A 25,092-nucleotide genomic window follows, 5' to 3' on the forward strand; every position below is an offset into this window, starting at 1 on the left:
CCATCACCATCAACACGACTATCACATTGAGAATTATTAAACAAACATTGTCAACCACCTTACTCCTCCATCAACCACATCCACCGCCAACCATCATACTGACCAACAACATAACGCCACCATCTAATACCACCACAAAGGTTTTGGAGTGTGTTTTATCTAATAAACAATTACAACATAAGTAAATTAAGATTTTCTCCAGTATTTCTTGAATATAATATCTAAATAATATTATATTTGAATCTCACATTTTTTTTAAAATTAATATACAATATCAAATGCTAAAAAAAAGGAGGGGGGGGGGGACAGGGGGCGGAACTAAAAAATCACTATTTTCCCACTGAAAAATCATCAGTGGCTATTTCTCAATGAATGTCTGTGGGAAAACATAAATAGTAGAGTTTTCACACGAAAATTTATGAAATTTCCTAGCGTTTCAATGAAGACCTATTTTCCACCGTACATTTTCTCAGTGAGCTTGTTCAGTGAAAATGAGGTGGGAAATCATATTTTATAAAGACAAATTTCTCACTAAATGCCGGTAGAAAAAATCTCTTTTTTTTTTTTTAGTAATGCTAAGCTCGATACGCGTCCCCTGCACTGGGTCTTTATGCGTAACTTACCCCCGCATTTCTAGCGGCTTCTAACAGTTTATTATCACAATGATCATCTATTGCAATGTAAACGATTTCATTAAGGTGTAAGGATTCGCGGGAGATGATTCCACAACAGGGCTTGCCCAATTCAATATATAAATTTTACTCTCAAAAAGACGTACAACAATAGGCTTCCAATGAAAGAATTGACTAGCTTACATTAAAATTACAGATTTCAAGTGGTTCGACGAGTAGCTCAATCGTGTCATATCTTCTGTCTATTTTGCTATGTTATCATCTGGAGGAGCTCTTCTCATATTGACATTGATCAGACAAATATGATCCATTAGTGAAAAGCTCAAGAAAATGTTTTTCAAGCCTCTTTGCTCCTGAACCTGGTCTTATGATTTCAGCGTCTCCCCAAACGGAACATTTGTTAGTTTCGGTGTCACCTAAACACCATCCACCTGGCACTGGTTCGTCACGATTGCGGTGGAGAAGTTCATGGTCGATCTTATCAAGAACCGGATCGTCTGCCTTAAATGGCGAGGCAAATGCTGCTCCACTCATCACCAGGTCATTGAAGTCACTTGAGTTGAGCCGGCGAGCTTGTGATCTGGAGTTAAAAGAAGCATACTGCATGTTGTGGTTGATTGTCGTCGCATTGAATTTTCGCGAATTGCACAAAATGGTCGGGAAATAAACGGATTCCGAGGATGGTGAGTTTGACAAGTACATTAGCAGAGTTCTAGGGAGGTTATCCGAGCCTAAGATGCAGAACTCGGTAAACTTCCGACTCAAAATAGCAGATGATGACCCTGCAGTAAGAACAAGTTAGTCGGCAGTAGTATGAAACTCATGCAGAACATGTTATAACAGATTGGCTGGTTATAAATGTCCTGTTTTACAAGGTTTTTAGACATTAATACGACATAAATAGGAAGATAGAGACAGAAGATCTCGTGAAAAGAAAAAAAAAAAGAAAAAAAGTATTATTTATGAGAGAGTCTTGGCAATGCAAAAACGACTATAAAAGAAGTATCAGGATGTTTGGGAAACCCATTGCTCAAAAGGGGGCAGTCAAAAACAAATTGATGATGATGCTTCTGTTTTCTAACAAAATTAAGCCTTCAAAAACAAAAAGAATTATTTTCATAAGAATGCACGCTTAAACCCCCTGCCACACAGACATACACCCCCCCCTCCCGCCCCCAAAGATGAACATCTCACTTAGAGATGCTGATACAAGTTTTTAAACAAAGGTAGCTAATACCAAATAACCGGGCACACCTACCACCTCTCTCTCGAAAATGTTTCCAAAAAAGGAAAAATGCAAAAAAGTATACAAGGTCCGCAGCGCTTGAAATGAAAAACGTGAAGTGAAGCGCTCAATTTAAGAAAACTTGAAAATTACCAAAAATATATGAAATTAGTACTATAATAAGCAAATTGCAATCCGAATAACTAATTTCAGCATCAAATAAACAATAATTAATCCAACTGCTCAAGTTTTAGATTCAAAGACCCCAACCGCTTCTATTTGGGATTACTTTGCACGTCACTTTTTGAAGCGCACACTTTTCCAAAGCTCATGGTTTCAAACCTGAAGTGATAACCCCTTTCTTTGCATCGTCATCATTTTAAGCGATGGCGTTTAGTAATAAAGTACGAGAATGAATCTCCACTAGTCGAAACCATGAACACAGTCATCAAAACATTTCAAAGCATATCGATCACGTCAATTATGTTCAACCTCATCGTAGAGATGAAAAGCAAGACTTCATATTCAATATTCATGGAAGTTAAAAACCCATTAGCTCTGGAAAGAAAAAGATTTCACTTATCCGCCCTCCTCCCGGACAATAAACTGCAGAGATGGGAAGGCTGGACAAATTGAAATGGTAGAGAAAGAAGTTGAGGCACAAGCTTCAAGTTTACAGCTGTAGGGAGTTAGATATTTCTTCAAGATTGATTTCATTATCTTTCAACTGATAGTAACGGATGATGCTAACTTGCTAGTTGTAATTTTTTTATTTTTTTTATTTTAAAAAAAAAAAAACTTCCCAATTGAAATTAGTGAGGATGGTGTGATTGTTGAAATAGCTTTGGATTTCAAATGACCCCCCCAAAAAAAAAAATGCCAACTGGAATGGGAGAAAAGGATGAAGGGTTGAATGTGCGATGAAGTGAAGCGATGGAGCAAGGAAATAGATTAATGGTTTGGATCTATTGATAATATTTGTATTTTTTCCTGAGCAAGAAAAAAACTAGAAAAGAGAAATTAGAGGAACTGTGGTCTGTCATATGCAGTATCATTTTCTAATTAGTCTCTATATTCATCATTTGGTCATTACATCAGCTGGTCAAACAAATTAATGCAATTACAATTGGAATAAGTATTTAGATTCCTATAAAAAAAAAAATTGACAAGGTAAGAGTAGCTTGTTCCTCCTTTAAAATGCAAAATCGCTATAGTTCTGATACTTGATAAACTAAGTTGTGCTAACTTATTATGTAAGTTTTCACTATTTCACTGAAAGATCAGGCCACGAGCGTTTTTACTAAATTACTCCCCCTAGTAATCATTTTATTATCACACGATGCATGCATGTTTCGAAGAAAATGTTTCAAAGTAGATATAAAACAAAATGCATTTCAAGCCGATCCCTATACACCCTTTCCCTCATTCAGTCATCCCAAAAATAGGGTTCAACTGAAAATCATCAGTTTTACATGGTAAAGACTTTAGTCACAGACTCTTGGAACACTTAACATGAACAGGAGTGGAACTGCAGTTCCGCTTGAGGATTCGGTTGAACACATTAGCTTTGGCCTAGACCCTATATTTGTGTTTAAAAATTCATTTAATATGTATAAGTAATTTATCCAGAACCCAGTAATCTCAAAATCCGTAGAATGAATAAGTTAATAAATTCAAAGTAAAACTAGTCTTCTATATACGTAGGTAAAGAGGAAAGAATCAAGGTCACCTAAATATGCATTGCATTTCTGCATCAGGTTGTGGAGATGCTTCCTAGAGGTTTAGGGATTTTTATGCCTGCTTCATCTAATCAAATACTTCAACTATGGTTATGGCTCTATGAGGATTCTAAACTGCATTTGCTTCATTAGAGACCTTTAGGCGATTTTGGCCGGAGAGAAACTAAAAAGCATTTAGAGACTGATATGTAAGGGGAAATCATATGGAGAAAGATGGTTCTCCTTGCTTCTTAATGTTATAAGATTGATAAATGAATGGATTATGGATCTGAAAACCTAGTGCAGATCGTTCTCCTTGCTTCAAACTAATTGCCTTCTTATCTTTCTAACCCGTTCAGTTCCGATTAGTAAGTTATATGGACTTCCAGTGTTTTTTGTCTCCCTTTTTTTTATAGGTATTTCTTGTCTCCTTTTTCTATCATTTTCTCTTGTTTTCTTTTTGCTTATTTCTCGTGTTTTTCTTCCATCCTCTAAAACTAAAATTAAAAAAGAGTTCAGGTTGTCCTCGTTTTTCTTCCATTTTCAAACTAATTCGTTCAAATCTGATTGTCTTCTTCCGTCATTGAGTATTGAGCTTATATTATATATCCATACCTTAACATAGAAACTGTAAGTTCTCTCTGCATGGTTTTCGCGTACATCAATATCATTGTAACAGGGTGAAGATTTATAATTAAATTTCGTAATATAATTAAAATAGCAGATCTTTTGTTCACCAGGTTTAACAGGGTGAAAATTCCTATAAAGAATTGGAAGGTAACATTCAGAGAGGAAGATGGTCATGATACAAAGCTACATAGTGGATATAATTTTAATGCTCTTATATTTTTAAGAATTCACAGAAAGTTCTGCAACAATATCAGGCTTAAGCAGGTCAATTAGTCCAAGTTGAATCAAAAAGCACCTTCAATTTTAATGGGACATCATTTTAGTAGGTGTTTGGCCATAAATACCAAAAACATATTCACTTTTTTTTTTGGAATTTTTGAAGTTGGAGTTGGAGTTGTGTTTGGCCATAGTTTTTGAAATTGTAGTTTTTGGTGAAATGTAGTTGTAAAAAGTGAAAAAAAATTGAAAAACAAGTTTTTCTTGTTTTTGGTATTCCGGAATACAACTTCAAGTTGTATTCCGAATATTTATGGTCAAACGCCCCCATAGTTTTTGAAATTGTAGTTTTTAGTGAAATGTAGTTATAAAAAGTGAAAAAAATTTGAAAGCCAAGTTTTTCTTGTTTTGTATTCCGGAATACAACTTCAAGTTGTATTCTGAATATTTATGGCCAAACGCCCAAAAGTAAAAAAAGTGAAAAAAATTTCCGGAAAAAAGTGAATAATTTTTATGGCCAAACGGCACCTTAAAGTTAAATGCAAGTAAATATTCTTCATAAAAAAATCAACTCTAAACATGTGAATATCTAGAAAAGATTATGGAAATCTGGTAGAGGTGCTAAAAAGAGCAAAATAAACAACCAAATTTTGCGAACAAATAATTTACACTCTTTTTTGGCCTGCAAAAGAAGCCCAATCTGACAGGCCCAAAACCCAAAAAAAAACTAACTGAACATGAAAAACATCGAACCAAACTGAAGTTAATACTATGTTTCAGTTTTGGTTTCTAAAATGACAAACCAAAATATCAAAAAAACCAAACTTTTATAAAACCGAACGACGTCCACCCCCTAATAGAGGTGGTGGCTAAAAAAGGGTAAAAAACGAAAACATGTCTTTTCATGCTCTCAAAGGAGGTGTGAAACACGCACACGGCCCATGTCAGCAGCTTGTGTCTAATACGTTCTTTTTAGCTAACATCAGGTGTTCAATAGGTTAAACCCTTAGATAAGGTGTCCAGGTGAAAAATTCAGACAAGTTAAGGGAGTTGTCTATGTAAAACACACCACCCACACATGTTTCCTTGTTTTAAAGTATCAATAATACCTCCAGAACTTCCAAGAAATTGTTCCAAAGTAAAATAGCAATTCTAAACAGTTCCTACGCCCTTTCCCTTATTCTCCTATCCAGAAAACTACGGCTCCACTAAAAACTGTAAAGACTTAAATGATAGACCCGTGCTATTTAACATGAATGATTTTTGCAGATCCATAGAGTACAGAAGTTGCTGAATCCAAAGTTAAACCTAATTTCGATATTATAGGAAAAGTGGCAGAGTCAAATCCTCCTACTTTTGCATTGCATTTCTGCATGAAGTTATGGAGAAAGTTCCTGGAGGTTTAGGGATATTTTATGGGGATAATAACATTTTTGGACCGCTTAAAAAATAATAGCCAGCATATGTATAGGTTTGTAAATTAAGTATAAATATACATATAATATACATAAGCAGTGTATAGGTTTGTATATTAAGTATAAATATACATATAATATACATAAGCAGTGTATAGGTTTTGAATATTTTGGCTATCGCCCGTAATTAATTTCGGCCGATGGTTGAAAAATGAAAAAGCCCTATTTTATGCCCTTTTCTTTTGCTCAAATAGTTCTAAAGTTATAGCTCTATGAGGATTCTGCTATCTACCTGTTCATTTCATTGGAGAAGACTTGGTGATTTTGGATGGAGAGAAACGCAGAAGTGTTCACTGCCTGATACATGACAGCAAACATTCCGGAGAAAGACAGCTAGCTTTCCTTACGTTAGAATGTTATAAGACTGATAAAGGAATGGAATCAAGTAACCTCTTCTCTTTAAAAAAGGTTACTTGTTCTCAGCTGACATGATCATAAGCCTTTTCCAAGTCCAAAAGAGCACAAGCATTATTCACACATGCAATACCTATTAATGCAGATAAAACGATAGCCAGCATCCTCACCTGTGAATAATCGATAAGCATCTGGCAGTTCCCGTTTTTGAGTGGCATAATATACTTCACTTTCCTCTGCAAGATAGAGCCCTGGATCCACAACTATTGGTTTCAATTTCTTTGACCTACACCAATACAAAATAGCAATATTATTAAACTCTAGAAGCACATACTATCCATGTTTTCATATACTTTAGTAGTACATAAGGAAACATATAACATGAGAAGGATATGATCATACTCTCTCCAACCAATGTAGCTCGAGTGGTTGACAAAATTAAGATCCTTGGGTAGATATGATAAAATGTGTAGAAGATCTGAAAATCAAGAAGAATTTGCACCACGTGACTCATCACCAAAGAGAAAGCGAGGTATATGGAGAAATGAGTTCAATGAAATGATTTATTGATTATGTAGTGCGAGTCGCACTCAATCCAAACATACCAATGGCACAGTTGAATGACAAGAATTTGCAAATATCAGTTATCACTCATCGCCAAAGAGATAGCTTGGTATAAGGAGATATCATTTCAACTACACGACTTCGTTGATCTAAAATCTAACATAAGCCAACCCAAATGCCAATGAACATTTTCAGCCAAGACATTTCTATTTATAAAGAAGTTACCAATGCACCCAAGGGTGTGGCCTAGTGGTCAATGAAGTGGATTAAGAACCATGAGGTGTCAGGTTCAATCCCATTGGAAGATAAAAACACTACATGATTTCTTCCCATCTGTCCTAACCTTGGAAGTCAGAGTTACCTGGTACCTGTTGTTGGAAGTCAGAGTTACTTGGTACCTGTTGCTGGTGGGAGGTGGCAAGTACCTCATGGAATTAGTCGAGGTGCGGGCAAGTTTGCCTGGACACCACAGTTATTTAAAAAAAAAAAAAAAAATTACCAATATCAAATGAACTTCTTCTACAATTTTTAACAAGCTTCTCCAAGAAACAACTTGCATCAAGTGCACTTTGATAATAATCCCTTCAATAAAGGTGATCAATGGTCATTTTAAAGATAACTTTTTCTTTTGATAACCATGGTGTTCGACCGGCTTGCGGACAACAACTCTCTCTCTCTCTCTCTCTCTCTCTCTCTCTCTCTCTCTCTCTCTCTCTCTCAGACACACACACAATCGCTACCTCTCACGGCCAATCTCGGGTAACTATGTCCACCTAGTCATTTTAAAGATAACTTTTTTTGATAACTGCGATATTCGAGCCAGTTTGAGAACACCTCGACTAGCTCCACCTCCACGAGGTAACTGCTACCTCTCACTAGCACAAGTACCGAGTAACTATGTCCACCTAGTATCATTTTAAAGATAACTCTTTGTGATAACCGCAATGTTCGGGCCGGTTTGCGGACACCTCGACTAATTCCACAAGTTAACTTGCTCTCTCACACCAGCACAGGCACGAGTACCGAATAATTATGTCCACCAAAGTCATTTTAAAGATACCTCACCTTCACATAGTTTTTGGACTTCTCGCGTAACCAATCTTACTAAGATCTTAATTGAGATCCTAAACTTACAAAACATGGATTTTGACACTCAAAAAGCGAAATTCGAAAACACAAATAAAAACTACTCCCTTCATTTCAATTTGTTTGTCTTTAATTTCCTTTTTAATCTATTCCAAAAAGAATGTCTCTTTCCTAATTTAACAACTCTTTAGCTCTACCATACACCACAAGATTAAAGGGCATTACAATAAATTATAAATATCTTTACTTTCCTATACTCCGTGCACAGTCAAACTAAAACAGACAAATTAAAACAGAAAGATTAATATTTTCATTTTCTTACCATCTTGGGTAACAAGTGGATAATCATCAGCCGATAGATTAACAAACCAATCCCAAGAACTCGAAATCCTCAAAAGAATAGAAGCACCATGTAGTGTGGCAGACAATCCAGAACTCCCAATTGAATACCTGAAATCCACTTTTCCAGACAACATTAACATTCCACACATCTTTAATTTAAAGACAACAATATTCAAAAGTCTTTCTTTTACTTTCTTAAACTTCGTGTAAGTCAAAAACCAGACAAACATTTTGAAACGGAAGGAGTAAAAACAACAAAAAATCTACCTGAAATCCGCTTTTCCGACAACATTAACATTTTGGGCAGCCTTAAAAACAGGCACAGATTGTACAGCACGCGCCAGATCATCACGTTCTCTTGGAGTAGCTTTTCTATCAAGATGAATTAAATACTGATTTCTTGGATGGTAAATGGAGAAGAGTAAACGGAGTATTCTTGAAGAGTCCTTTGAGGATCCAGAAATGAGGTAAGCGATGGAAGGGGTATTTTGGTCATTTGGGTAGTTGTGGAAAGTGGGGAAAAGGGAAGGGTGGGGGTGGGGTGGGGGAGGGGTGGGGGAGGAAAAGGAAAGGGAAAGTATAAGGAGAAGTGAGAATATGATGGTTGTAAGGAGGATAAATGGTGTTGAAAAAGTGATGCGGCAAGTGTTGTTGTTGTTGGTAGTTGTGGTGGCGGAAGTGGTGGTTGTTGGTGGTTGAAAGTGCATTTTGTTGCCTGGTGATGGTGGAAATGTGGCAAGTGTTTTTTGTTTGTGTACTTTAGATTCTTTGTTTCATTGGTTTGTTTGTTTGTTTGTTTGTTGGGAAAGGGGTCAAAACTGGCACTCTATTTTGAAAAATGAAAAGACCTAAAAATATATTTCGTTATAAATTTAAATAAAAAATATTTTTTTCTTCGTTAAATTTTTTAAATGGAATCTTAATAGAAATTTACAAATCCCCTAAAATAACCTAATTTCATATTTAAACTCGATTCAACTACAAAAAAAACACATATAAGACCAACTTGTTCCAAGTCCTACATTTGGAGTAACCAGGCAAGGAGCGGACCCATATGATTTTTTTATTTGGTTGAATCGGATTTGAATGGAGCGAGTTTAAAAATAAAATCGAGTTATTTTGAAAATTTTGTTAAGATAGGAGTGCTTTTAAAAACTTTAATGACGGTTGGATATTTTTTATTCAAATTTATAATGGGAGATATTTTTAACTCTTTTCTCAAAATAGAGGGGTATTTTTGAGCTTTTCCCCCTGTTTCTCAGTAGTCAGTACAGGCTGATCCATGTTGGTATTTCAGTTTTTAGTTAATGATGGCACGTATACAAGAATCTTTAGAACGGTGCTACCCAAAGAAAAGGTAAGGGAAAAATACTAATAGGGTGGTTGGCCAAAATTTTAAAATTAGTTTATTTTAGGCAAAAGTCATATATAGCTCTCTAAATTTTCGCATAAACTTGTCCATTTAAATTGGCTTTGTTTATATTGATACTTAAGCCACTTTAAATTTGTACCTATTGAATACTTTTTTGATAATCATCCAAAAGTATAAAATGTGTGTGCTACACTCGCGGATAACATGGCAATGTGACGAATTAAATAATGACGTGTGGCATTTGGGTCAAAAATATTATTAAAAAATTAATTATAAGAAGAGAAAAAACTATTTAAAATATATTTAACTAATTAAAAAATATAATTTAATACAAAAAATAAAAAACATATTCTTGAAAAAAGCCCCTACACACAAACCAAACCCTTCCCCCGCCGCAGAAGTGCCGTCCCCGCAGTTCTTTTGTTTTGTTTTGATCCTTTCAACTTTGGTGATCTATTATTATTAGATTACATAGATATATTAACATATTCGGACAGAACCAATTTGGGCATAAAAATGCAGTTTCATCGGAAATATTTTTGACACCCGAATCCAAAGTTTCTTATTTGAATTTAGTGGGAGACATCAACGGCATTAGACTGAGTTAAAAAGTGTGATTGGTGTGTTTTACAGCAACGAGCAGCGGCGGCAATGGCAGCCATTGGTGATGGATGATGGCTGGGTGAAAAAATGAAGAAGATGAGCCAAAAAAAAAAAAAATCTTTCATGTATATTACACACACATTGCCACATCAGTAAAAAGTATTCAATAGGTACAAATTCGAAGTGGCATAGGTATCAAAAAAATGAAAAATTTTTGTATGTGTATGTTTTAGTAAATTTATCTAAGATTTTTGCGTTTATTTTAATAAGTATTTTTTTTAAAAGTATTTTTGACAAAAAGCAGTTTGTATTTGACCAATTAATTTAAACAATACTTTTGAGCAGCAAATGGCGTTTAGTGTTTGACTAAGCTTTTAAAAAGTATTTCTATGTGTATTTTTTTCAAAAATACTTTTGTGCAAAATACCGTTTTTTTTAGGCTTTTGAAAAACCCCTACTTCTTTCCATTCCCGAAAACACTTATTTTCTCTCAAAAGCTTGGTCAAACACTTCAATTTAAATAAGCACTTATTGAAAAAATAAATACTTTTGAGGAAAAATAAACTTGGTCAAACAAGGTATAACTTTTGCAAGGAAACTAGCGATTATAGCTCTTTATAATTTAATTGAAGAAAATGATCTTACAACAATCGAGTGAAATCTAGAAAGGATAGAGGATACGCGAACCTTATGAAAAGTCATGGCTAAATAATACAAAAAGTATGATAAAACAATCTAAAAAAAGGAGCTGTAGCTATCACAAAATAATACGACAATCGAAATATAAGAAATAACATCTAGTAACAGAAATCGAAAGACAAGACACTACAAAAATAATACTGCGATTACTAGTATGAAAGAAAGGAAGAAAAAAAAGAAAATGATTGTCACACCCTAATTTCCGAAGATGAAAAAAAAATATGTATATTAAAACCCGCCGACTTTCGTAATACTCATAACATTACATACGACATAAGTATTAATAGGTACAAATTTTCGAAAACAAACAGCTTTTCAACTTTTTCAAATCAAATAAAGTCCAATCGTTTGAAATCGTAATATAACGCACAACAATACAACGCTTATATAGCCGCTCGCAAAACAAATGGTGTGTTTGACATATCATACACTCGACATCGAGCAAAGTCTCTAACATAACTCCGTATATCATAACATGAAATGAAAAAGAAATCTCTCTAGGAAAAGTCGCCAATCCAAAAGAACATCTTCTACTCATCACGTATATACCGCGCGATAGTAAATAATCAAGAAAGGGGGTACAAATGTACGGGAATATTAGAGTACGTAAATATGGCATACGTAAAACGAGGTCAAAAACCGAAGTAAAAAAATTCTGGTGAGGAAAAAAAGTGAGCATAATCCTGGGAATACCTATGACTTTTGCCTTTATTTTAACACAAAAAAAACATCGTAGGTGTACAAAACCTTAAAAAATATAGAATGCCAAATTAACTTACTAAGAAATACGAATCATGATATCAATGTCAGTATCATATCTCTGCACTATTTATAAGAGAATTGACGAGTGACATAAGCGAATAACCATCATATTATCCGTAACACATCATAACATCATAACTTATCATTTTGGAGCCGACATTAACCGAACATTTGCCTAAACCAATGTGCTTTGCCTAAACCATGAATCCTCGCTAAACCAAACGTTGCATTATCTTCAAATAAGATCGAGCCTAAATAATGTCAATTTGCCTCATCATCGGGTTTGTACCATCGGTTTGCCCCACCACCGGGTTTGCCCCACCACCGGTCTAAAACCAACCGATCATATTCCGATAATACATATATATAACATATAACGTGTCCCGCCCTCCAAGCCGAGGGACTCGCCAGAACTAATCGCCATATCATCAAGTCATCACATATCATATCATATATCACGAGATCATATCATACTTCATATCACGTCATATTTCATAACTCATCACAGCATATATACAACAAAGTACCATATTATCATAAAAATAAGCGTATCGTACACATCATAACACCATAATATATACACCGTTCCCGGAAAATGGGTCGGAACCGACACATCATACTCCGAATAAAGCATAGTGCGCACGATAACATAACCGCCCTTGGACTCGCGAAAACGTAACAACAAATTGCACGAAGAATCGTGAGTAACCAAATAAGATTGTAGGTCAAAACATTTTCAAAGACTTTTAGGTTAATCAAAACGAATCATTTATAAGCCAAAATAAAGATCGAACAACTCGATTTTCTTCCGAATATCACTGGGAACATATCAAACCGAACTTTCTCCGTAAACCATAGTTACGTATCTAATCATAAGCATACGAATCATCATTGTCGTACTCAACAAATAAATATATAATCATTTAGTCATATTAAGTTCTTTTCAAAAAGTCGTTAAGCACTATACAAAGAAAAGTCGCGGACCCACGGACGAGCGTCAACCCCACCCGGCCCGCCTATGAAAATTAAAGTCATCATACGTTAGAGAATCATTTACGAGCATATCAAAGCAATCCGGCTCGTTTATGAAAGTTACGACGTTCGTATTCACTAATCTTTTTCAACAAAATCTCTTTACGCCATAAATCCAATCATACGAAGACATAAGGATCATAATCCGACTTTATTAAAACTTTGAACATCAAGAAATGAATAAGACCATAAATGTATGCTCGGATCACAGTGAATGGAATTGCCCCAAGACTCGTAACGTATTAACCACATCGCATCAAATGCGATCTAAGACTCCTACGCCAAGTAAGGATAATGTAACGTTATTACATCCATAAAACCTTCCTAAGCTATTCAACTTAAGTCTCTTGTCAAAATCCTTGTGTAACAAGTTCGTGGACATCAAACATTAGTCATAAGCACTCGAAGGATTCAATTCCAAAAAACCATCATTTTATCTAAATAATTTAATGCATTTCCCCTATAAATGCAACAACCCCGAGAATTCAACTCGGCCAAATCTTCAACAACAATACCAACAACCATTCCAACAACATCAACAATCAATTCGAAACGCATTCGAACATTAATAATTATCCTCCACATTTTTCGACAACATTCCAATTATGTCCAATACAACTACATACACACAAACCAATATATAATCAAACTAACACTAATTTCACACGTTCAATTACTAATCCGAAACCATTCAAACAATATTCAAGAACTCTTTAAACAATTCACAACCAAATATTAAGTAAAATTAACTCTTCACCCCTACACCATACAACATATACAATTCTCACACACAACACACCATAATTTCAGAACCCATGAATTTCATTCATTTCCACACTCCACAACATATACTCTTCATCCATCAGACACGCAAAAAAGCGATCCTTAGAATCTGACCTTTTCCACCAAACTTCACTACCTTATATAAAGTTGTACTATTTTTCTAAAGGACGATTTTCTTGCTCCAACAACTACCCACGTTAACCCTCCAATTAGTGGGAAAACTAAGAAAACCAATTTTCGATCAACCTACGGTCATCCATTTTTTTAACACGGGGCCGAATAATCTTTTGCTCTCCAAAGTTCTACAAAATTCTAAGGGGTTCTTTAATACAATTTGTCATCTTCATCCACATATTTATTAATCCATATTCTATGCCCCACCTACATCACATTATACTTGGCCAATTTTTCAAAATATTAACTTTCCAAAATTTCACTTCTATTAATATTAATTTTCATGAACATGCTTAACTTCCCATAATTCACTTTTTTAACCCCAAATTTTCTTATTCCAAATTTACCCTTAACACTCCATACCAATAAAAGATTCTTAATATGCAACTTATGCATTCTAACAAAGTCGGAAAAAAAAAACTTATTGTTCTTAACTCGCGCAACCAACTTAAAATATTCCAACGCACAAAATACGGATATAACATCCTTTCTTTTAACATTCGTCCTCGAATGTTCAACTAATCGCATAAGGTCTTATAAGGATCTCGAGGGGTTCCTTTATTACTATAGGATGTCGTTTCACCTACCAATCATATTTCTTCTTTGTTTCCTCTTAAACTTCTCAAGTCACCTCCTTCCTGTTACTATTCCGCCACAATACCCTAACAAAAGCCTTGTCTTTAGTACATAACCTTCTCACCTTACGAACAACATAATAAGGTCCAATATATCTCTTAAACTTTTCCTTCTTGTAATTCCCTTTACTCAACTTGTAACATTCTGGCACATTACCTCGGTCGTCTCTTAATCTTTAACTCAAACCCTTCCTTATTCGTTCCATAACTTGTTTTTCCGTTTCACACTTGCCTTTATATTCTAACTATAGATCACATCATAGCTTTGGCCACTTTCTCATCGGGCTTTACTTATTTTCACAACAATCTTCATTATATTCACCTTGTCCCGTTCGTATTCGATCTCAAAACCAACACTTCTTAACCTTTTTACCCTTAATCAACTTTATCCTTAATAACTCACAAGTATTGTCTTATCAATGCGTTCATATACATCACAATTCTTTTAATCTGTATCTTATCTTAATCTCACTATTACTTATCGGCACGACCTTTCAAGTCGTTTTACAAACCCATATCTCATTCTCTTTTTATCTTCTCGGGAAAATTTCGGCAGCCAATAAATAATATATTTATTACTATCTCAAAACCCGCACGCAGAAATACCAACAATTTCTCAAGTCTTTGAACATACATATATACATATCATATCATATCAAACATATGTCTTCATAATTGGCTCCCAACATCAACAAGATTTAAAAATAATGAACATACCTCTTGCCCGATGAAACCGCACCTATTACACTTTCTTGTTCACTTTCCCTTTTAATCTTCAACTTTACATTTCGATCATACTTGGTCCTTACCCAACATATGTCTTTCATACCTTTGCTTACCCGCGTGCTTTGTAACTTCCAATGTATTAGTCACTTCCTAATCGATGCCATTCTGTGCTCGAAACCAAAGGTTAGCGCAAGAAATCTCATTTCCTATGACTTGGCTTAATGGCACGATCTCGTATGTGTTAAGAGTAACCATCCTAGATGCCCGTAGCCTCCTTTTTTATAAAAAATAAGTGGCGCGCTCACACCATAAAATAAAAATCTACACACGACTGTTCCTTAAACCCTGACGAATCAATCGATATCAATTTGTCACACCCCAATTTCTAATAGGGCATGATGGGCACCCGACCCTTACTTTTAATCCGAGCGAACCCGTGACTTTCGTAATACTCATAATCATCCGGGCCATATGTTTTAAAAATGACATAAGTACATAATGAAAAATTTTCGAAAAACAAACATGCTTTTCATCTTTTTCAAATCAAATAAAGTCGGCAATCGTATGAAATCTGTAATATAATGCACAACAATACATCGGCTTATATAGCCGCTTGCAAAACAAATCGACATATCATACACTCGACAATGGTATTAACATTCTCTAACATAACTCCGGATATCATAACATAAACAACTCGACTCGGCTAAAGACTCGGGAGTGAAGTGGAGCTCGCCAATCCAAATGGACATCTTCTACTCATAATATACTCGCGGCATGAAACGCAATTTGATTTTGAAGAAAGCGGGGTCGATTCGGGATAAATCACGAGTACGTAAAGCATGGCATAAAAACGAGGTCATAACCGAAGTAAGGAGTACAAAAAGTGAGCATAATAACCAATATGAAAGGCACTCAAACACAAATCGTACATCGAGGTATATAAGACAAATTTAATAATCGAATGCCAAAATGCTTACTTCTTTGAAATACGAATCATGCATATCAATGTCATGTATCATATCCGCCCATAATCGGGACCGAGTGACATAAGCGAATAACCATCATACGCAATCGCTTAAGTAACACATCATAACATCATAACTTATCATATGAAACATTAACCGACGTGGGATTTGCCTAAACCAATGGGATTGTCCTAAACCTTTCTCTGGGATCGCCTAAACCAATGCGAGATCGTCCTAAACCAATGTGGAATTTGCCTCATCATTTTTTCCCACCACCGGGTTTGCCCCACCATCGGGTTTGCCCCACCACCCGTCCGAAACCAACCGATCATATTCCGTAATACATATATATAACATATAACGTGTCCCGCCCTATATAAAGGACTCGGTAAATTAAATAGTTATCATATCATCAAGTCATCACATATCATATCATATATCATGAGAGATTATCATATCATACTTCATATCACGTCATATTTCATAACTCATCACAAAGATATATACACGATTATTATTAATAAAACTCGGCGTGCTATTACACATCATAACACCATAATATATACACGGTTCTAGCCAAAAGGGCTCGGCGAGAGACATATCATAATTTTATAAAGCATAGTGCGCGCGATAACATAACCTACCGGACTTGGCGAAAAATGTAACAACGATAACGCACGAGTAGAATCGTAAGTAACTAAATACGGTTCAAAACATTTTCAAAGACTCAATAGGTTAATCAAAACGAACCATCATTTATAAGCCAAAACAAATAGTCAAATCGATTTTTCTTCCGAATATCACTGAAACATATCAAACCGAACTTCGAAACCATAGTTACGTATCGGAATCATAAGCATACGAATCATCATTTCGGACTCAACAAATAAATATATAATCATACTTCTTTTCGGAAAGGTAGTCATATTAAGTTCTTTCAAAAAGTCGTTAAGTATACAAAGGAAAGTCGCGGACCCACGGACGAGCGTCAATCCCACCGGGCCCGCCTATGAAAATTAAAGTCATCATACGTTAGAGAATCATTTACGAGCATATCAAAGCAATCCGATTCGTCTTTTATGAAAGTTACGGACGTTCGTAGTTACAGAATCTTTTTCAACAAAATCTCTTTATGCAGCTTTTGAAATCCAATCATACGGAAGACATAAGGATCATAATCCGACTTTATTAAAACGCGAACATCAAGAAATGAATAAGACTCATATGTATGCTCGGATCACAGGAATGGAATTGCCCCAAGACTCGTAACGTATCATAGCTTAGTCATATCTAAGACATGCCAAAAGAAGGAAAGGTAAGCTTTACATACCTCGTCCGCTTCCTAAGCTATTCCGAACTTAAGTCTCAGCTTCTCAAGATCTACAATAATGTCGATGGACATCAAACATTAGTCATAAGCACTGAAGGATTCAATTCCAAGCCATCATTTTATCTACAGAAATTTGGGCAGCATTTCCCCTATAAATGCAACAACCCCGAAATTCAACTTTATAACTAAATCTTCAACAACAATACCAACAACCATTCCAACAACATCAACAATCAATTCGAAACGCATTCGAACATTAATAATTCTCCTCCACATTTTTCGACAACATTCCAATATGTCCAGAGATACAACTACATACACACAAACCAATATATAATCAAACTAACACTAGTGCTCACACGTTCAATTACTAATCCGAAACCATTCAAACAATATTCAAGAACTCTTTAAACAATTCACAACCAAATACTAAGTAAAATTAACTCTTCACCCCTACACCATACAACATATACACGGCCACACACAACACACCATAATTTCATGAATTTCATTCATTTCCACACTCCACAACATATACAATCATCCAAAAGACATATATTAAAAGATTGAATCTTATCTTTTCCACTAAACTTCACTACTCGGCTAAAGTTATACATGGCATAGAACAACAAGGACGATTTTCTGCTCCAACAACTACTCCACGTTGTAGAGAACCCTCCAATTAGTGGAAAAACTAGAAGAAACCAATTTTTCTTGATCAACTCATGGTCATCCATTTTTCTTGCCATGGCCGAATGACCCCTTTGTTGTTCTCCAAAGTTCTACAAAATTCTAAGGGGTGGAAGATGAATACAATTTGTCATCTTCATCCACATATTTATTAATCCATGTGGGCCATGCCCCACCTACATCACACGGCCACTTGGCCAATTTTTCATGAAATATTAACTTTTCAAAATTTCACTTCTAGCCCTTAATTTTCATGAAATGCTTAACTTCCCATAATTCACTTTTAACCCCAAATTTTCCTTATTCCAAATTTACCCTTAACACTCCATACCAATAAAAGATGAATATGCAACTTATGCATTCTAACAAAGTCGGAAAAAAAAATAGCCTTGTTCTTAACTCGTCGCAACCAACTTAAAATATTCCAACGCACAAAATACGGGATATAACAATGATCTTGTAAAAAGAATTATGTACAATATTTTATATTTTTTTTATTAGTAATAAAATATAAAAAGATATAACAGTCCTCTATTGAATAATACTTTCTCCTTTCCAATTTATGTTGCACACTTTTTGTTTTAGTTTGTTCCAAAAAAATATGTCACATTTTATAACTAAAATTAATTTAACTTTAATTTTTTTCTTTTACAAAAGCTTAAGATTTATTTTAGACTATTTCAAAAATTTTGCATTTCTTTTAAACTTTATATGTAATCAAATAGTGTCTCATAAATTAAGACGAAGTGAATAAGGGTCTATCATAACTAGGATAATTACAAAGATAGCCATTTGCATGTCTAGTCAAATTTTTAAAATTTGTTTATTAAAAGTATTTTATTGTCAAGATTATTGTTTGACGAGCAGAAGTTTGTGTTTGACTAATTAAATAATTTGTACTTGGCAAATGATCCAAAAATACTTATCCGGAAGGCTACTTTTCCCAACTTCTGAAAAATAACTTCTATTGACATGCTCAAAATCACTTATTGTTTTCTAAGAACTTGGCCAAGTAACTCAAAATTTCTAAAATATGGACTACATATCCTCAATACTAGTAACAGTTTTAAAAAAGGGAAAAGGATCAAAAATACCCTTTACTTTGGGAAAAGGGTCAAAAATAACCCGATTTCATTTCTTTGAGAGAATTGAAGGGGAATAAGGGGATAGTATGGGTTATTATTTAGTTGAATCGGGTTAAATAATGGAGCGAATTTTAAAATAAAATCAGGTTATTTTGGGTAGTTTGGGAATTTCTGTTAAGAGAAGGGTATATTTGAAAACTTTAATGGCGGGAGAAGTATTTTTGATCCAAAATTAGTTCGGAGGATATTTTTAGAGGGGTATTTTTGACCCTTTTCCCTTTAAAAAATACTCTATTCTTTTTCTTTTTTAGTAAAACTTTGAAAATTAATTTTGTTGAAATTGCCTGTTTTCCCATTTTCCAGTAAAAGTTCGCAAAGTTTTCTGCAATTAAAAATAGCGTGGAATTTCCGTGACTAAAAAGTCTAAAATCTAAAGGCAATTATCAGCACTCAAAACTTCAAAACTCTTTCAGAAAAAATAGAGCAAAAACATCCATGGAAGAAAACAAAATTACCAACATCATTAAAGAAACTCCTTTATTAGAGTGGCCTCAACAAGCATGGACTAATTTACAATTAGTTCGTCAAAACTCACCATTAATTCAATGCATAACAAACTTTGTTTCAATGGATTTTATGGCAAACACTCTTTTATCAGCAGGTGCATCACCAGCAATGATACACTCCATTGATGAAATCCCTGAATTTACACCAAAAACCCTTGGAGTTTGTATAAATGCTGGAACACTCACACCTGACTGGTTACGTGGTATGATGTTGGCTGCACAGGTAAATACTTCTTCTGTTCATCTGTTCCATATTAGTTGTCCTGTTTCGCTTTTTCAGAGGCAAGTTGACTAATCTCAGGAGCTAAATTGAATTATATTAATTTAATATTTTAAAATTTTAATTTAGATATTCAAAACTAGTAATACATTGCAATTCTTCTCAAATTAATATGGTGAAAAAATATATCTCAAAATGTCAGTCAAAGTTTATAGAGTTTGACTTTTAAAAAAGGAAAGTGGACAACTAATATGGGACGGAGGGTGTAAGTGGAACAAGAAGCAGAAGCCCGGATACGGGTTTGGCCGAACCTAGAAGCTTTTACTCTCAGAATTTTATTTGGGGTCGTTTGGTTGGTGGGATAAGGATAATAATTTCCAGATAAGATGAAGGATTATATTATGTTTGGTAATGGGTACCCCATCTGTCCCAATTTATCTGATACACTTTGCTTTTTAGTTTGTCCCAAAAAGAATGATACATTCCTATATTTAAAAATAATTCAAGTCACGACTTGTTTTAAACCACAAATTTTAAAACTCTTGTTTTCTTTTTTAAACTTCGTGCCTAGTCAAACTATATCACATAAATTGGGAAGGATGCGGGATTATTTTATCCCACATTTGGTAATGAGTACTCCATGCATCCCAATTTAAGTGTCTTAGTTTGACTCTTTAAGAAATAAAGAGAGACTTTTGAATCTTGTGGTTCTAAATTAAAGATGTGTTTAATGTACTAAAATGTTCTTTGAATCTCGTGGTTATAATCTTGATGTTTGAATTATCAACTTACTAAATATAGAAAGAGGCACTCTTTTTGGGACAGACCAAAAAGGAAAGTAAGACACTTAAATTGGGAGGAGGGAGTTTAATTAGTCCCGAGATTATTTTATCCCGCCATTTGTACTAAAATGGTTGGATTACTATCCCATATAGAAGCTGGGGATAAAATAAACCCATGGGATATCCCGTCCAGCATCCCGAAGGACCCCTTATATACAAATATTAAGTTTAGAACTCAGTTATTAATACTTGAAGTTGTCGTTCTAAAATACAGAATCTATAAAGCTGAAATCCTGACTCCGTGTCTGTGCAGGTTGCTAACCAGTTTAAGATTCCTTGGGTGCTTGATCCTGTTGCTGCTGGTGGATCAAGTTTCCGGTTAAACGCGTGTTTGGACCTACTTGCTTTAAGGCCTAGTGTTGTTAGAGGCAATGGGTCTGAGATTCTTGCTCTTTTTAAGGGTTCTGTTGACTCAAATTCTAAGGTAAGAAAATATATGTGCATTAGTTTGTGCAAAGCTGTTTTGGTATAATATATGCTCCATCTATTTCAATTTGTTTGTGTTAGTTTGACTGGGCAGAGGTTTAATAAGGTAAAGAAGTTTTTTAAATCTTGTGGTCTTAAAATAAATATGATGTATAATGGATTAAAATGCCCTTTAATCTTGTGGTCTCAAACATGCCAAGTGGGATGTTGAAATTAAAGAGTTGTCAAATTAGGAAAGAAACATTCTTTTTGAAACAAACTAAAAAATATTGTAAGATGAAACAACTATGGAAGACCATTCCCATTTGCATATTCTGGACTATATGGTTGGAAAGAAAGTGTGCCTGTTTTGAAGGGAAGAAATGTCACATATATGTAGTGAAGAACAAATGTTTGCATAATTTATATTTCTGGTGTAATAGTAACACAATAGAGAATATGGATCAATACTTGGATTTCTTGAATCTGTTTGGTGGGAATATGTAGAATTTGTCTGGTTTGGGGATGCTTAATCATGTACTGCTTTGTACCATTTTGGTACTTTATTAATAAAACTACATGATGCATGTAAGTTTTTAGAGTCAATTTTATCTTTGTTGGTATGCTTACATTATGTCCAGTGTTTACTAGGAGTTTCTTCAATCTGAGACTTGGATGTGAGTAGAAAATGTAGAGAAGACTGAACTATTGTGAAACTAGCCAAATGGAGCGAAATAGATAGTACTCTTGTAAGATTTATATAGCTGAACACTAAAGGATTGGGACTGAGATATAGTACTTGTATATTTTTATTTGAATTTCCTAATGATTTTCTCTCTTAGATGACAATCAAGCCAAAATGGATCCTTTATCTGGCAGTCTTTTTTTTTTTTTTTTTTTTTTTGCGTGGGGGGCGGGGGGGGGAATCCTTAGTTTTTACCAAAACGCTGCATTTTTATGCAAGTTTTGGTAATATCAGGTCTCCTGAGTCTTGATCTCTCCTTTACGTAAGACCTACAATATACCCTGTCTTTAACATGCTAATGTAAGAATGGGAGGAAGAGAAGGATCTTCTCTTATTTTTGCAAAGTTAACTCCTCTTCATATTCCTTATAGTATTTCTTATGCTATAATCAGAAAATTTGTGAAGTGGGGCATTTCTACCTAATAATGGTATAGGCGGATTGGTAGCAGCAAAAATTCCTAAAACTGGTTAAAGAACCTAAGTTCAACATATGGGTTAGGAAAGGAACAAAAAAAAAAAAAAAGAAGGTTAATTTGTAGATGGTTTAATGATTTTAACATATACTTATATGACTAATTATGGACGGTAATGTACAGAGAATGAGATCGCTAAATGAAAGAGCAAGTAATCTGATGAAATATTCATGTGATTTGATCTATTTGTCTACTTTCAGGACAAATTCTGCTACCAGTGGCCATAAGCATCAAAGTGATATACACGTGATTCTGTTGTTCTTTACCCTTTAACCTCTTTGTATCTTATTTAGAATTGTGTGCTCCAAGTTAAACTTTAGAGAAGTCGAATGGGAGAATAAAATTTTCTTATAAGCCAAGTTTTGTTTTTGAGAACCGAGTCGTTACTGTGTTACAATTTTCGCATTCCTATTCTGTTTCTTATTAAGCGACTAAATTTAATTATTGTGCACATAATGTCTCATCTGTTTCCATTTGACTGATTTAAGGGTGTGGATAGTGTACACGGTTCAAGCGATGCTGTTGAAGCCGCAAAATACCTTGCTCAACAACTTGGTAGTGTAGTTGCTGTTTCTGGAGCTGTTGATTTTGTCACCGATGGTGATAGGGTCGTCTGTGTGCATAATGGGGTGCCTATGTTGCAAAAAATTACTGCATCTGGATGTTCCGTCACTGCTCTCATTACTGCCTTTGTCGCAGTTGATCCGTCTCATGCAGTTGAAGCGACAGCTTCTGCATTGGCTATCTTTGGTGTCGCCAGTGAGATAGGGATGGACATGGCTAAAGGTCCAGCTTCACTGCGGACACAATTGATTGATTCATTATATGGACTTGATGAAGCTACTGCACTTGGTCGAGTAAGAATCAGCCACTTCTAATGCTTAGAGGAGAAATTAAGGTGTCATTGTCTATTAGACCAAATGTGAAGTTTTGTAGCATCAAGTATATGTCGAATAGTCACTTCATGTTTTTACTTGTTAGATTTTTTACATACTTTAACCCGTAATTTTTAAGTATTTGACTGATAATCATTTTTTCATTCCTCTAGAAACTTGTTTTAGATTATGGATTACCACTGTGGCTTTAAACTCTTAATCAGACGTAACATTTTTAGCTCAGTATCCTGCTTCTCCCACTTGTATGCTGTAGATTTCATAAAAGACAAAAGAGGCATTTGTCGAGGGGGAATTATACGGTATAAGGAGATTTCTAGAGTTTGGTAGCTCTGTTTGCCTTAATTTTGGAGGTCAAAAATTGTGACCAAGCATCATCATTGGTGTCATATCTGTCTCATAAGCAGAAAATTTTGTTGAGATTCACCCTTATGCAGGTAATCTGTGGAATTAGTCGAGGTGGGCACAAGCTGGCTTCGACACCACGGTTGTCACAAAAAAACTCCAAAGTACGAAACCTAGGCACAGCACTACTTGGCCCATAGAATTAGGGTATGATGGAACCTTCTCAAACTTGTGAGCTATTGTGTGCCAATTTTTGGGTTTGGGGAACAAAATTAGGTTTAGTGTCCTATGTGTTGGTGGGAGCAAAAAGAAAGACCTGAGTGGAGAAGAGCACAAAAGATAAGTCTCTGTTACAAGAAGAAGCAATGAAAAGACAGAAAAAAAAAAAACCATAACTTCAGATTCATAAAGATTGCTTCTGAAGACATAAATATCTGGCTATATTCACTGCCAGAATGAGAGAAACTTGAAAATCAATCAAGTTAATTTAAATTTAACACAAAGTCAATCTACAATTTCTTGATTTTCTTAAAGATACACAGAAAAACTTCAGTAAGAAAAATAAACAGTGATCCTAAGCAGCGTCTCTGCACCATTTGTGACATGCTGACCAGCCAGTATGAGGTTACGAATATCTGCAAAGCCGCACACATTCTTAAACTTGCCAGTGTCTCCAGTGACTGAAAGCCGCACCATGGTGCTTCCTATCCTAAACACCCCAAATAAGTTGAGGCTCTCACCGAATTCCCCTCCTTCCATCATGGCTGTGAACGCCATCATCTGAATACTCCCATCTGCAGAGCTTGCAATGTAGACCGCTTAAGATTTGCCAATGTTTTGAGCGCCCAACTCCGGGGAAGAGGTCAAGATATCATCAATAATAGCGGAGACAAAAACACTAGGTGATTTCTTCCCATCTGTTTAAGCTTAGGTGGACAAAGTTACCTAGTACCTGTTGTTGGTGGGAAGTCGTAGGTATCCCGTGGAATTAGTCGAGGTGGCGCAAGCTGGCCCGGACACCACATTCATAAAATAAAAAAATAAAAAAAAAAATACACTGATTGTTCCAAGCCAAGTCCTAGGCCATCAGGGGCCTAATGGAGTAGTCACAGTTTGGGTATTCCTGTCTCCTCCAGCAAATGATGTGCCTGCTAATGTTCCTAGTAGAACAGCGTTCCTATCGTCTGTTGGAGTAGCTCCATTGGGAATGGCTACACCATCCTATGGAGGTACGAAACGAAGAGGTCTCGTGATTGGCCTGGCTGTTGGGTTGTTGCCTCCGAGAATATCATGCATTTATAATTCCAGGATTGATTCTTCAAGTGTTTCAGGATCAACTGCAGTCACAAAGACTGCAAGGTTGATGGCTGCAAATAGAACTGTCGTGATGGTTGCCTGAACATGGGGATTTTTCTTCTTTGTGGTTGTGGGTTATTGTATGAAGATGTTTTTTTGAGTTGACAATGGGATGCACTTTATAAAGAGAAGTGATCACAAATGGA

General features: G+C 35.2%; 2 protein-coding genes across 3 annotated transcripts; one reads left to right on the forward strand and one right to left on the reverse strand.

Moving 5' to 3' along the window:
• Positions 1-673: 673 nt before the first annotated feature.
• On the reverse strand, positions 674-9,052 carry LOC132068275 (beta-glucuronosyltransferase GlcAT14B-like). 2 transcript variants are annotated; one of them, XM_059461813.1, is made up of 5 exons: positions 8,510-9,051; positions 8,223-8,350; positions 6,653-6,728; positions 6,421-6,536; positions 674-1,414 (listed from the first exon to the last, which is right to left on the reverse strand). In XM_059461813.1, exons 1-5 carry the CDS (start codon positions 8,947-8,949, stop codon positions 891-893), a joined length of 1,284 nt encoding a protein of 427 aa, XP_059317796.1. In that variant the 5' UTR covers positions 8,950-9,051; the 3' UTR covers positions 674-890. The 2 variants fall into 2 exon arrangements, with proteins under 2 accessions (XP_059317796.1, XP_059317797.1); XM_059461814.1 differs by lacking the exons at positions 6,653-6,728; positions 8,223-8,350 and having other exon boundaries at positions 8,510-9,052.
• A 10,405-nt stretch (positions 9,053-19,457) lies between these two features.
• On the forward strand, positions 19,458-23,359 carry LOC132068276 (hydroxyethylthiazole kinase). Its single transcript, XM_059461815.1, has 3 exons — positions 19,458-19,890; positions 20,983-21,153; positions 22,841-23,359. The coding sequence occupies exons 1-3, from the start codon at positions 19,597-19,599 to the stop codon at positions 23,228-23,230; spliced, it is 855 nt and encodes a 284-aa protein (XP_059317798.1). The 5' UTR covers positions 19,458-19,596; the 3' UTR covers positions 23,231-23,359.
• Positions 23,360-25,092: the final 1,733 nt, after the last annotated feature.

Source organism: Lycium ferocissimum, chromosome 8 (genome assembly GCF_029784015.1).
Source record: "Lycium ferocissimum isolate CSIRO_LF1 chromosome 8, AGI_CSIRO_Lferr_CH_V1, whole genome shotgun sequence".
In the NCBI taxonomy this organism is placed as follows: domain Eukaryota; kingdom Viridiplantae; phylum Streptophyta; class Magnoliopsida; order Solanales; family Solanaceae; genus Lycium; species Lycium ferocissimum.